The sequence below is a fragment of the Oncorhynchus nerka genome, linkage group LG18, assembly GCF_034236695.1.
Source record: "Oncorhynchus nerka isolate Pitt River linkage group LG18, Oner_Uvic_2.0, whole genome shotgun sequence".
Lineage (NCBI taxonomy): Eukaryota > Metazoa > Chordata > Actinopteri > Salmoniformes > Salmonidae > Oncorhynchus > Oncorhynchus nerka.
In genome coordinates this window covers 42,938,403-42,953,291 of record NC_088413.1, presented here as the reverse complement: position 1 = coordinate 42,953,291, position 14,889 = coordinate 42,938,403, and the positions used below count along the sequence as shown (strand labels likewise).

Genomic DNA, 14,889 nt, shown 5'->3' with positions numbered 1-14,889 from the left:
TGGGTTCATGTTAGGGAAGGAGCCACACAACAAATTACCATGTGCATCTCTCAGTTAATTGGGCCTAGTAGCCTAGTGAAGAGATAGGCTATTTGCATTTCAAGTTTTGCAATATCGTAGGCCGCGTGGTTTATAATACCGGTATACAGTCGAATTTAACAGCTGATCTTTTACATTGAAGTATCTATCAAGTTTTTATTGTCACACGCACAAGTACAGTGAAATGCCTTTTTTGCTTGCTCTTTCCCAACAATGCAGTAATGAATATCAGTAGTACTATAAAAAATACATTAAAAAGTCAAGTACAAACAAAATGTGTTTTTTTTTAGTAGCCTGCCCTGCAATGTTTTAGAATTTGCGGTCAGTGACAGTCCATCATGTTTAGGTTGGGGGGGAAAGTCGTTCGAAAAAACATTGTTGAATTCAAACGTTCTGTTGACAGGTCCATGACAATTTGCCGTTGTTTTCTCATTCAAAAACTGACGCAAGTCCTTTTCCAGATACAGCATAAATTACTGCTAAAGATGAAAACATTCTGCCAACTACTAAATTGTACAGCAGATAAAGGGAGTTATTGGCACCAGTTTTAATGTCTCATTCACGCGTGCACCGTTTTCGACAGGTCTGGTTTATAGCGGCAAACATGTATTTGAATGGCATACATTTTACGGCAAGTTTATAACATCTCAATATGTGTTTACTTGCGCAGACTTTTCAGAAATGGCGCGTTCAGAAATTGTGTGAAATTTATGCAGCAGTTAGAAATAAGGCCCCTGTAGAGCAGCAAACATACTGCAGGCAGGGTAAAGAGCATGAAACACACACACAGACACACACGTGGACTCGTGCAGACACACACACTCACACACACAGCTACCTGCTGTCTCTCTATCTTTGCAGAAGGCTGAAATGAGGTCTCTTTTTAGAGGATCGAAAAGGAGGAAAGATACGTGGTAGGGGTTCTCACTTTGGGTGGGCCCTAAGGTACCCCTGTCTCTTTGGGGTCCTGGAATTTGGTTCCTACCTTGGTTTCCTTGGTTCCTACCCTGTGGCAGCGTGTCTCCCCATAGGGGTTACTTGTCTCCCATCACGACTTGACTCTGGTTTGGAAACAGCAGGCGTTTCTACACCAATAGCATACCCATCCTAAAACATCCAAAAGCATATTCAACCCTATTCCTTTGCCACCCCTACTGTTCCACCTCCATTTGCCCCCAAGGCCTTTCCCTGTTTCCCAGTATGGTGTGTAAATGCACGCATGCACACGCGCACGCACGACGCACATGCACACACACTAAACCTTCTTTGACTACTGAGGTGAACTGGTTTCTGGGGAAGAAAAAGCAAATGCTGTCCAGTGAAAATTGCTATTATCACAGCTTTACTCCTATTTTCTGTTCTTAATGTTGGATTTGAAGTCCACCTTAATGCCCATGAACTGTGTCCTAATAGTATAAAATGGTTGCATGGTGCATGTGCATTGGAAGGGTTGGTTAACTGTTATTTATTTAATAAGATACTTGAATACACTACATCCCATGAGAAAAAAATGCTGGTTTTTATGATGGCTCTAAATATCTTTGTCAAGGTTTAAATTAATTGAATGCCAGAAATATAGTGGTTCTTCTGTCGCCTGTTAGTAAAGCCTCGTGAAAACCAGCAGAGCAGCAAATGACCTCTATTTGTTAATACTTTACTCTTAACACTTCGCCTATCTCATAAACAAGACATCAATTCTAACCTGCAATTAAAGGTTTTACATTTTTGCATGAAAATGAAAACAATAGTTTGACGTGAGCATGTGTTTAAATTGTGTTAAAATGCCGGATGCCAAATGCAAACTGTTTTCTAAAATGTTTTAAATGTTTTTTAAACTTTAAACAGCGACAACCGATAATGAACGCCTTGAAATTGCCACTAAGAAATTCCCATTGAAATACGCCCGGCCAGTAGTGGACTGGCTACAAGAGAAAGGTAACCTTAACACAACTTCTAACTTTTAAATTCTCTTCTATTGGGCTCAACATTTAACTTTTTATTTTTGCATTTGCCTGCTGAACTGATACTTTGAATTTATTTTATTACTTTAAAATATGATTTTAGCATGAACTAATAACTTCCTAACCTCATTTTCTTTCTCAATTCGAATACATTTGATTAGATTTTTTGGTACCCAAGTTAATTACCCAAGTAAATCTCATGATAGTTCATAATTCATAATCATTCTACTCAGTTAAAGGGACTGCTATTGAAGATAATCATCCTATCTCGTGTTCATATTACACATGAAAAGATTATTTCATGTACTCTACATCTTGAATCCTTCTAAAATTAGCTTTACGATAAAACAGAAATAACAAAGCTCAAGTATCTCCTTAAAGTCCCTTTAACACCCATTTAAACCTGAATGCAATTTCAAATGCAAGTAGTCACCCAATGCATGAAGCAATATGCTGTTGTACATCTACAATGTTGAGTCAGTTAATAATCATTTGATGTACAATCATTTTTTCATTTATTAATTCTGTAACCAGAATTCTATGTTGATGGCATTGGAGAATGATTGCATTAAACTTGGGTAAACAATTTTCTAACAGCTCAACATTTTACTCAATACTTGCTAAGTTGAATATTATGATTTGTAATATTATTCATTTTTTGATGTTTTAGGTTACAAATATACACTTATTCAAGATGTTATGTCGGTGATATTACTTAGAATACTTCGATTTTACATGTACTGTAAATATCCATTTGGCAATCATTTTTCCCATTTGAAACTCGACAACCTCTTTTCGTGTACTGCTTTTCTCTTTCAGATTCCTGCCCTCCTGATGTATACCTTTGGCCTTAGCCCTAGCTTTTTAGACATCAGTTCCTTTCTCTGCTTTCAGGCTTAAGCATTTGCCCTAGCCTTTTAAACATTCGTCCCTACCCCAGTCTTTGTCTTCTTAGCTATGGCATTAGCTCTAGCCTTATTAGATGCAGCTGATCAGAGGCTGCCCCAAAGGGCCAGTTTGAGGAGACAGACATAAAGCTTTGACCTTTTCTCCTCCTTTCCGTCCTCCTCTCTCCTCTCCTCCCTCAGCCTCAGATCACAACCCGTAATCTTGTAATTACGGCTAACAACATGATGACCTTTCTACAGTGAATCCATCCTGGGAGACATCACCCTTGTAGCCAGACGTGTTGACCCTGTATATTTGGGGTTAGCTCCCTGGGCCCAGGCTAGTTATAGCCTCTTCAGTTGACCTTTCTTTATAGTTTCACCGTAAAGGTTTTTACAACCGACCTCATAGTGACCTCGACAATATACTGTAAGGACCTTTTGATTGTCAAGGACTTATAAGTGCACATAGTGACGTACACACACACACACACACACACACACACAATGAGGTCATGGCAGACCAACATTTATCATATGAAGCCGGATCTTTGAGTCAACCAACATCTCCCATTTCAAGAACAGTTTGGATATTGAATAAAAAAAACAGACCTTATTTTCCTACTCCATCTCTTGCTGTTCCTTGATGTGAATGACCTCTGTCTGATTCCATCCTTTAGGTCGGCAGCTAACGATATTCAACACGCAGGCCACAGTCACCATCGGTGGCAGCGACCGCAGTCGGCCCTTCCAGGGTCAGCTGTCCGGCCTCTACTACAACGGCCTCAAGGTCCTCAACATGGCTGCCGAGGGCAACCCCAACATCAAGATCAACGGCAGTGTCCGATTGGTAGGCGACGTGCCCTCTGTGGCCGGGTCGGCTCGCACCACCGCCCAGCCCCCCGAGATGTCCACCACCTTTATTGAGACCACCACCACCATGTCCACCACCACCACCCGCAAGCACCGCTCCTCTCCCACCATACAGGTAGGGCCTGGGGATGGGGAGGAGAGGAGAGGGGGGATATCATTGGGTGGATTTGGTGTATGATAGGGTGAGGTAGATCTTGAGAGAGGAGGGTATGGTTAGAATTTTCATTGGTGATGAGGGTTACTGGGCGTTCCTTTGACAAATCAAGACACCCATGTAAGTGTTTCAGGTATTAATGTGGATACCACCATTGGCATACACAAAATCTCAATGAACATGTCACAGGAGATATACAGATGATGTCATGCTAACCTGAGAATACATGCATACGGCCATATCAACAGCATAGAGATTACCAGCCACATACCAACGTATACTATATGTGCTCCATACATGTCCCCTGAACAGCTGTGTGTGGAGAACCACGACAGCCCCATCTTCTCCCCAGAGACAGAGGCACGCTCAGAGACCCTGTGGTTTAGATGGAGAAATTAGCCCAAAGCCCTTCATCATCTCTGCCTGCCTGTTTTACACTACAAATAACCACATAGCCCAAATACCATCTTTTTTACAAGATGTTTTTATATTTTTTTAGATAAATGAGGCCAGGAAAGGGAAAACTCTGGAAAACCTACATGTCTGTCGGACCTATGGGTTCAAATACTATTTTTAATTATTCAGATACTTTATTTGTGGTTAATTGAGCTTGCCTGGTTTAATGGACTATTAGAATAGTCACAAAACAGAAAACCCCATCCATTTGACACTCCAGGCAGGCAAACACATGATTCTGAAATATTTCAAATAGTGTTAGATTAGATGAATAGATTAGATACGTTTATTAGTCACATGCACAGGGTCGCAGATGTAATCGCAGGGCACAGTGAAATTCATATGTTCCGAGCTCCAAGAGTGCAGGTCGAAAAAAAGAGAAGTGAAGTATTTGAACCGAGGTCTGTGTCTGTTCGTTCTGTTTCTGGGAAACAGAGAGAGAGTTATTGTCACACTTACCCTGGTGTGTTCAGGTGCGCTAGGTGTTTTTCATATTATGCAAACCATTGTGTACAAAGCCCTGCATGCTTTCTAGCACAGCCAGCCACTGTATCAGGTGTCAGTTGGGATGGTTTGTTTAGGCCCAGGTGTGGTTATGGGTGCTTTGATTTACAGGTAAGTGGGGCATTTTCTTTGAATGACTATATTTTGTATACCAGACTTTCCCCATTCATTATCTACTGGGCATCTATCAAATATTATATTAATATTACACATGAAAATATTAAATGTTAATTTACACTGCACAAAAATATAAATGCAGCATGCAACAATTTCAATTATTTTACTGAGTTACAGTTCATATAAAGAAATCAATCAATTTAAATTAATTAATTTGGCCCTAATCTGTGGATTTCACAACTGGGCAGGGGCACAGCCATGGATGGGTCTGGGAGGGCAAAGGCCCACCCACTGGGGAACCAGACCCAGCCAATAAGAATTCGTTTTTCCCCACAAAAGGGCTTTATTACAGACAGAAATACACCTCAGCTGTCCTGGTCTGGTCTCAGACGAGCCCGCAGGTGAAGAAGCCAGATGTGAAGGTCGGTGGCTGGCATGGTTACACGTGGACTGCGGTTGTGGGGCCGGTTGGACGTACTGCCAAATTCTCTAAAACAACGTTTTATGGTAGAGAAATTAACATTCAATTTTCTAGCAACGGTACAGGTAGACATTCCTGCAGTCAGAATGCCAATTACACGCATTGTGGCATTGTGTTGTGTGACAAACATTTTAGAGTGGCCTTTTATTGTCCCCAGCACATGGTGCACATGTGTAATGATCATGCTGTTTAATCAGCTTCTTGAAATGCCACACCTGTCTGGTGGATGGATTATCTTGGCAAAGGAGAAATGCTCACTAACAGGGATAGAAACAAATTTGTACACAAACTCAGGGAGAAATAAGCTTTTATGGAAAATTTCTGGGATATTTTATTTCAGCTCATGAAACATGGGACCAACACTTTACATGTTGTGTTTATATTTTTGTTCAGTATATTAATATATTCTCTATTTATATTATAATAACAAAATGGGAGGATAGATTGGACATACAGTGCATTAGGAAAGTATTCAAATCTCTTGACTCTTTCCACATTTTGTTACGTTACAGCCTTATTTTAAAATGTATTTAAAAAATTCCCCTTATCAATCTACACACAATAACCCATAATGACAAAGCGAAAATAGTTGTTTTTAAGTTTTGGATAATTTATCAAAGAAAAAAAGTAGTATTCAGACCCTTTACTTGGTACTTTGTTGAAGCACCTTTGACAGCGATTACAGCATCTAGTCTTCTTGGGTAAGACGCTACAACCTTGGCACACCTGTAATTGGTGAGTTTCACCCATTCTTCTCTGCAGATCCTCTCAATCTATGTCATGTTGGATGGGGAGCATTGCTGCAAAGCTATTTTCAGGTCTCTCTGGAGATGTTCGATCTGATTCAAGTCCGGGCTCTGGCTCGGCCACTCAAGGACATTCAGAGACTTGTCCCGAAGCCACTCCTGCGTTGTATTTCCTGTGTGCTTAGGGTTGTCGTCCTGTTGGAAAGTGAACCTTCGCCCCAGTCTGAGGTCCTGAGCGCTCTGGAGCAGGTTTTCATCAAGGAAATCTCCATTGATCTTTACCTCGATCCCGACTAGTCTCCCAGTCCCTGAAAAACATCCCCACAACATGATGCTGCCACCACCATGCATCAGCGTAGGGATGGTGCCAGGTTTCCTCCAGACATGACACTTCAGGCCAAAGAGTTCAATCGTTGTTTCATCAGCCCCGAGAATAATGTTTCTCATGGTCTGAGAGTCTTTTGGTGCTTTTTGGCTAACTCCAAGCTGGCTGTCATGTGCCTTTTATTAAGGAGTGGTTTTCGTCTGGCCACTCTAACATAAAGGCCTGATTTGTGGAGTGCTGCAGAGATGGTTGTCCTTCTGGAAGGTTCTCCCATCTCCACAGAGGAACTCTGGAGCTCTGTCAGAGTGACCATCGGGTTCTTGTTCATCTGCCTGACCAAGGCCCTTCTCCCGCTATTGTTTAGTTTGGCCGGGCAGCCAGCTCTGGAAGAGTCTTGGTGGTTCCAAACATCTTCCATTTAAGAATGATGGAGGCCACTGTGTTCTTGAAGACCTTCAATGCTGCAGAATTGTTTTGGTACCCTTCCCCAGATGTGTGCCTCGACACAATCCTGTCTCAGAGCTCTACAAACAATTCCTTCAAACTCATGGCCTGGTTTTTTCTCTGACATGCATTGTCAACTGTGGGACATTATATAGACAGGTGTGTGCCTTTCCAAATCATGTCCAAACTATTGAATTTACTACAGGTGGACTCCAAACATCTCAAGCATGATCAATGGAAACAGGATGCACCAGAGCTCAATTTCGAGTCTCATAGCAAAGGGTCTTAAAAGTTAACGTAAATAAGGTATTTCAATTTTTTTTATTTAAGAAATTTGTAAACATTCCTAAAAAACTGTTTTTACTTTGTCACTATGGAGTATTGTGTGTAGATTGATGAGGACTTTTATTTATTTAATCCATTTAGAATAAGGCTGTAACGTAACAAAATGTGGAAAAAGTCAAGGTGTCTGAATACTTTCCGAAGGCACTGCATGTGATGTCAGGATTACATTTGTGTCTTAGTATACTGTATGTGTCCCCTCCAAAAACATCTTCATTCCAACTGACCTCCATCTCTCTCTCTCTCTCTCTCTCTCTCTCTCTCTCTCTCTCTCTCTCTCTCTCTCTCTCTCTCTCTCTCTCCGGCCATCTAAATCAAAATGCTTTACAAACACTTTTCAGCTTGGAGCCAATAAAAGTCGGTGGCTGAGTAAAAACATAATCACGATGACCATTTCATAGGTGCCCCGGAGAACAAATGGACCTGGCTAGTGGTCATGATATTAAAGCCATAACTCTCCACAGAGAGACTTTGACATACAGTATGGAGGGGCTAATGTTGAATGACGCGAGCTCAGCTTTAGCTAGCGCCAAAAGCCTTTCTCGGCGCAGAGCACAGCTACTGTAGAGCAGTACACTGTTCCTAGAAAGGCTTTTGTGAATGTTTAACTACACCCTGATGTTTTACCCATGTTAAGTTTATAAGGTGAATGAAATCTAGAACTATACTGAACAGAAATATAAACACAAGATGCACAAGATTGCTGAGTTACAGTTCATATAAGGAAATCAGTCAATTGAAATAAATACATTTGGTCCTAATCTATGGATTTCACATGACTGGGCGGGGGCGCAGCCATGGGTGGACCTGGGAGGTCATAGGCCCACTCACTTGGGAGCCAGGCCCTGCCAATCAGAATGAGTTTTTCCCCACAAACAGGCTTCATAACAGACAGAAAGACTCCTCAGTTTCATCAGCTGTCCGAGTGGCTGGTCTCAGCTGATCCCACAGGTGAAGAAGCCGGATGTAAGGTCGTTGGCTAGCATGGTTACACGTGGACTGCGGTTGTGAGGCTGGTTGACGTACTGCCAAATTCTCTAAAATAACGCTGGAGGAGGCTTATGGTAGAGAAATTAACATTACATTCTCTGGCAACAGCTCTGGTGGACATTTATGCAGTCAGCATGCCAATTGCACGCTCCCTCAAAACTTGAGACATCTGTGGCACTGTGTGGTGTGACAAAAAAGCACATTTTATAGTGGCTTTTATTGTCCCCAGCACAAGGTGCACCTGTGTAATGATCCGCTTCTTGAAATGCCACACCTGTCAGGTGGATGGATTATTTTGACAAAGAGAAATGCTCACTAACAGGGATGTAAACAAATGTGTGCACAACATTTTAGATAAATAAGCTTTTTGTGCATGTGGAACATTTCTGGGAAATTTTATTTCAGCTCATGAAACACTTTGCATGTTGCATTTATATTTTTGTTCAGTATACATAGACCTAGATAGACCTATTGCTGGGAACTGAATTCTTTACAATTCCAACATTTTGTAATGAAACAAGGCAGGTTTGGTCACATTCTAATTGGCTAGTGTTTTATTAGTACTCCTCTCAGAAGGGTGTGGGAGTATCCTCTTTACCTGTGAAAGGAACACAGAGCTGATCTTACCGTAACTCAGTCAAGCATCACAAACCTAACCCTGTTTTCTCTGGATGGGACTGCAGGCAAATTATATGCAAAACACAAGAGTACATCAAAAGAGCAGAAAAGAAACAGACAAAGGAACGATGAGAGAGAGTCTCAGGTTTCATGTTTTATTAGCCATATGTACGGGATATGCATGGTATACATCAGCCAACAAAATGCTTACTTGCAGGTTCCTTCTCGACAAACAATAAGAAATAAGAAAAGATAAGAATATGAACATAAAGTAAATGGCTCAATAGAATATAATAAACGTTTTAGCATAAATATAATACAGGAAGGCACAATTTAGTCCAATATTTACACGTGTATTGGGGAAGAAGTGGAAGGGGGGCAAGTGTATAAATTGAGCAGTAAAATAAGCATCTGGTAGCAGCAGTTGTGATGTGTGTATAGCATGCATGTACACGGAATATACCAAACATTAGGAACACCTTCCTAATATTGAGTTGCAACCCCCCCCCCTCCCTTTGCCCTCAGAACAGCCTTAATTCGTCGGGTCATGGACTCTAGAAGGTGTTGAAAGCGTGTTGACTCCAATGCTTCCTACAGTTGTGTCAAGTTGGCTGGATGTCCTTTGGGTGGTGGACCATTCTTGATACACACAGGAACGTGAAAAACCCAGCAGCATTGTAGTTCTTGACACAATCCGGTGCACCCGGCACCTACTACCATACCCCATTCAAAGGCCCACATATGGCACACATACACAATCCATGTCTCAAGGCTTAAAAGTCCTTCTTTAACCTGTCTCCTCCGCTTCATCTACACTGATTGAAGTGGATTTAACAAGCGATATCAATAAGGGATCATAGCTTTCACCTGTATTTACCTGGTCAGTCTATGTCATGGAAAGAGCATGCGTTCTTAATGTTTTGTCAGTGAATGTATGTGTAAATGAGTGAGTGCATGCGTGCTAAGGTGCAAAGAACCAGAGCAGCTGGTTAGTCCAGTTCAAGTGTTCAGCAGTCTGATGGCTTGTAGATAGAAACTGTCTCTGAGGCTGTTGGTAACAGACCTCATGCTCCAATACCGTCTGCCCGACAGTAAGGCAGAGAACAGCTCGTGGCTGGGGTGTGAGGGGTCCTTGATGATGCTGCGTGCCTACCTCAGGTAGATATCCTGGATGGGTGGGAACACGGTCCCAGTGATGTACTGGGCCGCCTTCACTACCCTGCGGTCATGGACGGAGCAATTCCTGTACCAGGCCGCAACCGGTCAAACGCTCTCGATGGTGCAGCGGTAGTATTTGGAGAGGACCCGTGACTCTCTCTACAGCAGTCCCATTGATGTGGATTGGGGCATGTTCACTTCTCTGCTTCCTGAAATCAACAATCAACTCCTTTGTTTTGCTAATGTTGAGGGAGAGGTTGTTGTCATGACACCACAATGCCAGTTCACTTACCTCCTCCCTTACTCTTCGTTGTTGGTTATCAGGCCTACAACCATAGTGTCGTCAACATAACTTGATGATGGAGTTGGTGTCGTGCAAAGCCACGCAGTCGTGGCTTAACAGGGAGTACAGCAGAGGACTGAAGACACACCTCTGGGGGGCCCCTGTGTTACGAGTCAGTGTGGAGGAGGTGTTGTTGCCAATCCTCACAACCTGTGGTCTGGTCATCAGGAATTCCAAGATCCAGTTGCAGAGGGTGGAACATTACCTTTAAAATACACATCTTAACATCTACATTCGTAGCTAGTGTTCTTGTCAGACCATTACTTAAACTTCCTCATGAACTGGAGCTTCTTCTGTTTCTCTTAGCACAATTTGTTCCACTTATATAGATCCCGAGGACATTTTATTTAATCTTTCATTTCTATATGGATTGGAGGTTTAGAAAGCTGTGGTCCTTGTCACATGTGACGCAAGTCTGAGTTGTCGAGCATCAATTTAAGTTTGAGTCTGTATTGTCTTTTTGCGTCTCTAAAGGATTTGCGGAGCTCGTAGAGAGAGCGATAGAGACAGATTAGAAATGGGAGATTTGAGAGGCTTGTGATGCTCAATAGCAGGTACTCTATCAAATTAAAAATATCAAAGGGGGCCAATAGAAGGAAGTGATTTTTATTTATTTTTCTAATTTAATGGAGGATGAATTTCCTGTGGAGGTCAATCTGAAGCAGGTGATGAATAACAGCCCAGAGAGAGAGAGAGAGAGAGAGAGCGAGAGAGAGAGAGAGAGAGCGAGAGAGCGAGAGAGAGAGAGAGAGAGAGAGAGAGAGAGAGAGGCCGTAGAAGATAACTTGTGGTCAGTGGGTTGAGTGGCCCTCAATCAATGTACTCATATACTCCCCATCTCACTACTCATGTCTGTAGAAGGCATGTATAGCAGTACTACAAAACTGTAAGCCTATGGTATACCTCTGTGTGGGGTTAGTTAGTGGTGTGTGTGTCAGTGTAGTGGAAATGGCAGGGGGATTCTCATTAAAGTAGGCTAGGTCTCAACAGTAGGCTAGGTCAACAAGCTGCTACTACACACACACCACACAAAGTGGCCCTTACAGTCATGTTTGCTTTCGCTCGTCTTAATTTGAGCAAACAGGATGGGTAAACAAGCTGTCCGTCACAGTTTGCAGGTAATCTAATTGTGCTCCTCAGTGTCTGAAGTGGCATTTCTGGGGGAGAGTGTGTGTGTCTATTTACACAGTGCGGTCCGGAATTATTGATCCCCTGATGAAGATGAGAAAAAAATACTGTATAGTAAATAATACAAATGCTGATCGATTTTGTATGCTCAAAAAAAATGAAAAATTATATACTTTTTTACTAATACAATTGCTCAGAGTAGGAGAATTTGTTTGACAAGTAATGTTTTTTAACTCTCAAAAAATAGGGGTCAAAATGATTGCCTCCCCTGTTTTCAATACTCTTGCACCCTCCCTTTGCAAGGATAATGACACTAATCCTTTTTTGGAGAACACATTGGGAGGGATCTTAGACTAGTCCTCCATACAGAATATTTCCAGATCCTTGATATCCTTCATCTGTGCTTCTGAAGACTGAGATGGTCATTGCAAAATGTTGATTTTTGTGGACAATTAACCAGTTCTTTGGGGATTTTGATGTGTGCTTGGGGTTATTGTCTTGGCAGAGGCAACCTAGTCTGAGTACCAGTATTTTTAACTAACATTCCAGTCCTTATCACTCCTTTCACTTGCCAAAAAGACTGGCCTTTCAGCACTCTCAATGTTCAATATGCAGCCAGATTTACGGTACAGTTGCTGGTTGGTAGTTGGAAACAATATGAATTTTTTCCATGACAACATTATGGAACATGGGTGCGCGCAAATACGCCATATAGAATTTGAATTTTATGAACAACAATAAACAATACCGTTACGACATGCTACAGTCATTCCTTTGAGAAGGCAGTGTCAATGCAAGATCATGTTCTTCAAAGTGGTTAGAGCGGATTCCGTAATGAGAAAAAGAAATAACGATAGGAAAATATATTAGGCCACAAGATTCAATTGAGCTACATTTACTTCAGTTGCATCCCATTAATGAGAGGAAACAAACGCAAAACTGGCACCTGTCGTCAGTCCTCCGCACTTCATGACTTCCTTACATTTTTACAATTTTGTTATGCTCATTTCATCATTATTTCATTATTTGTCCCTCCTCTCTTATTAATATGGAGGCCAGACAAGCTACTTTAGGATACTTTCTGAATGGACATTCGTTTTTCCCAAACTGCCCCCTTTAATTCTTCATTATTTTTTTAATTCAATTGAGTCTATGATGGAAGCTTGTTTAAAATAATTCTAGGTGTGAAGATAGTGTTTCACGTCTGTACGATAAATGGCTACACTGATCACTGGTGCTTAGCTGCCAAATGTAGCTTATAGTTGTCCACATAGGCCTAATATTTAAATTGAGGAAACGTGATTATAATCATTATTTTAGCGATCCATGTTAGACGTCCCTCCCAATGAAAAATCACATTGATCACATTGGCTGGTGGTAAAAATGTAGTAAACGGGAAGCTTCTGTTCTCCCCGCGGCATGTTATGTTTCCAATGAAATGTATTACTTCAGAATGCCCTATGTTATAATGTTTCCAATAAAATGTATAAATTATGATTATAAATATTATGGTTAGATGATTCCTGTGAGGGTTATCGAATTAGGATCAAGTCTACTGATCTCCTCAAGCTCATTAATGATAGAATGTTCATATTTGAAGATTGCTGAACTGCCAGTCTCTTTGGCAAATGACAGAAGTGGCAAGGAGTGGAATGTAATATCTCAACAGAGATGGCAACCAGGCTAAATGTCCTGGTACTTGGTAAAGTTCATGATGCCCTTGACCTTAAGAAGGGCCCCAGGACCAGTGGAAGCAAAATTGCCCCATAACATCAAAGATCCACCACCATATTTTATAATAGGGATGAGGTATTTTCAGCATATGCATTGCTCTTTCGAAGGCCAAACCCAATGCTGGTGTGCGTGGCCAAAGACATATATTTTTGTGTCAAATGACTATAGCACTGGTTCCAATCCAATCCTAGCCGAAAAATAAATGAATAATAATAATTTCTTTTTTTTTTATGTAAAAAAAAATGTGTGAACTAGGCCTTTATTGCTCGGACAAAAATACTCCTCAGCACCCCCACTATAGAGCTCAGTGGGGGCTCCTCAGAGGAGGGAGGGGAAGACAATCTACCTCAATGAATTTCATAAAAATTAAACACTAAAACAGTTATAATTCTGGGATGAAACTATACTAAATATATTCACATCACCAAATAATTAATAAATACACACTGTTTTGCAATGAAGGTCTACAGTATCCTCAACAGCGATCTCTGGCGTAGCACCATGGTGTAGCCAGAGGACAGCTAGTCAAATAAAATAAAAATGTATTTGTCACATACACATGATGTTAATGCGAGTGTAGCGAAATGCTTGTGCTTCTAGCTCCGAAAATGCAGTAATAACCAACGAGTAATCTAACCTAACAATTCCGCAACTACTACCTTATACACACAAGTGTAAAGGGATAAAGAACATGTACATAAAGATATATGAATGAGTGATGGTACAGAACGGCATAGGCAAGATGCAGTAGATGATATAGAGTACAGTATAAACATATATATATGAGATGAGTAATGTAGGGTATGTAAACATTATATTAAGTGGCATTGTTTAACTTCTTGCGTCGAGCCAACCCGGATCCGGGATCATGACTACAGCTTCAAGGTCATTACCATAACGCAACGTTAACTATTCATGAAAATCGCAAATGAAATTAAATCAATATGCTAGCTCTCATGCTTAGCCTTTTGTTAACAACACTGTCATCTCAGATTTTCAAAAATATGCTTCTCAAACATAGCAAAACTAGCATTTAGCATTAGCATTTAGCATTAGCATCACCAGGCAACATTTTCACAAAAACCAGAAAAACATTCAAATAAATCATTTACCTTTGAAGAACTTTGGATGTTTTCAATGAGGAGACTCTCAGTTAGATAGCAAATGTTCAGTTTTCCTGAAAGATTATTTGTGCAGGAGAAATCGGTCCGTTTTCTGCGTCATGTTTGGCTACCAAAAAAAAGCGAAAATTCAGTTATAAAAACGCCAAACTTTTTCCAAAATAACTCATAATATCGACTGAAACATGGCAAACGTTGTTTAGAATCAATCCTCAAGGTTTTTTTCTACATATCTCTTCAATGATGTATCGTTCCTGGAAGTGTGCTTCTCCCTCTGAATGGCATGGTAAAATGATTGCACCTGAGAATTGCGCACCAACTTAGACAAAGGACACTGGGCGGACCCCTGGCAAATGTAGTCTCTTATGGCCAATCTTCCAATGATATGCCTACAAATACGTCACAATGCTGCAGACATCTTGGACGAACGGCAGAGAGCATAAGCTTGTTCACGGCACATTCACAGCC

The 14,889-nt window shown here is 41.2% G+C and overlaps 1 protein-coding gene across 1 annotated transcript in view; it reads left to right on the top strand.

The window, feature by feature from the left end:
• LOC135559454 (neurexin-3a-beta-like) overlaps window positions 1-14,889 on the top strand; it is a 172,904-nt gene that overhangs the window by 107,825 nt on the left and 50,190 nt on the right. The window contains exons 4-5 of the mRNA XM_029687506.2: window positions 1,885-1,974; window positions 3,568-3,875. Of these exons, the coding sequence (XP_029543366.1) occupies window positions 1,885-1,974; window positions 3,568-3,875 (398 nt within the window). The remainder of the gene's footprint in view (window positions 1-1,884; window positions 1,975-3,567; window positions 3,876-14,889) is intronic.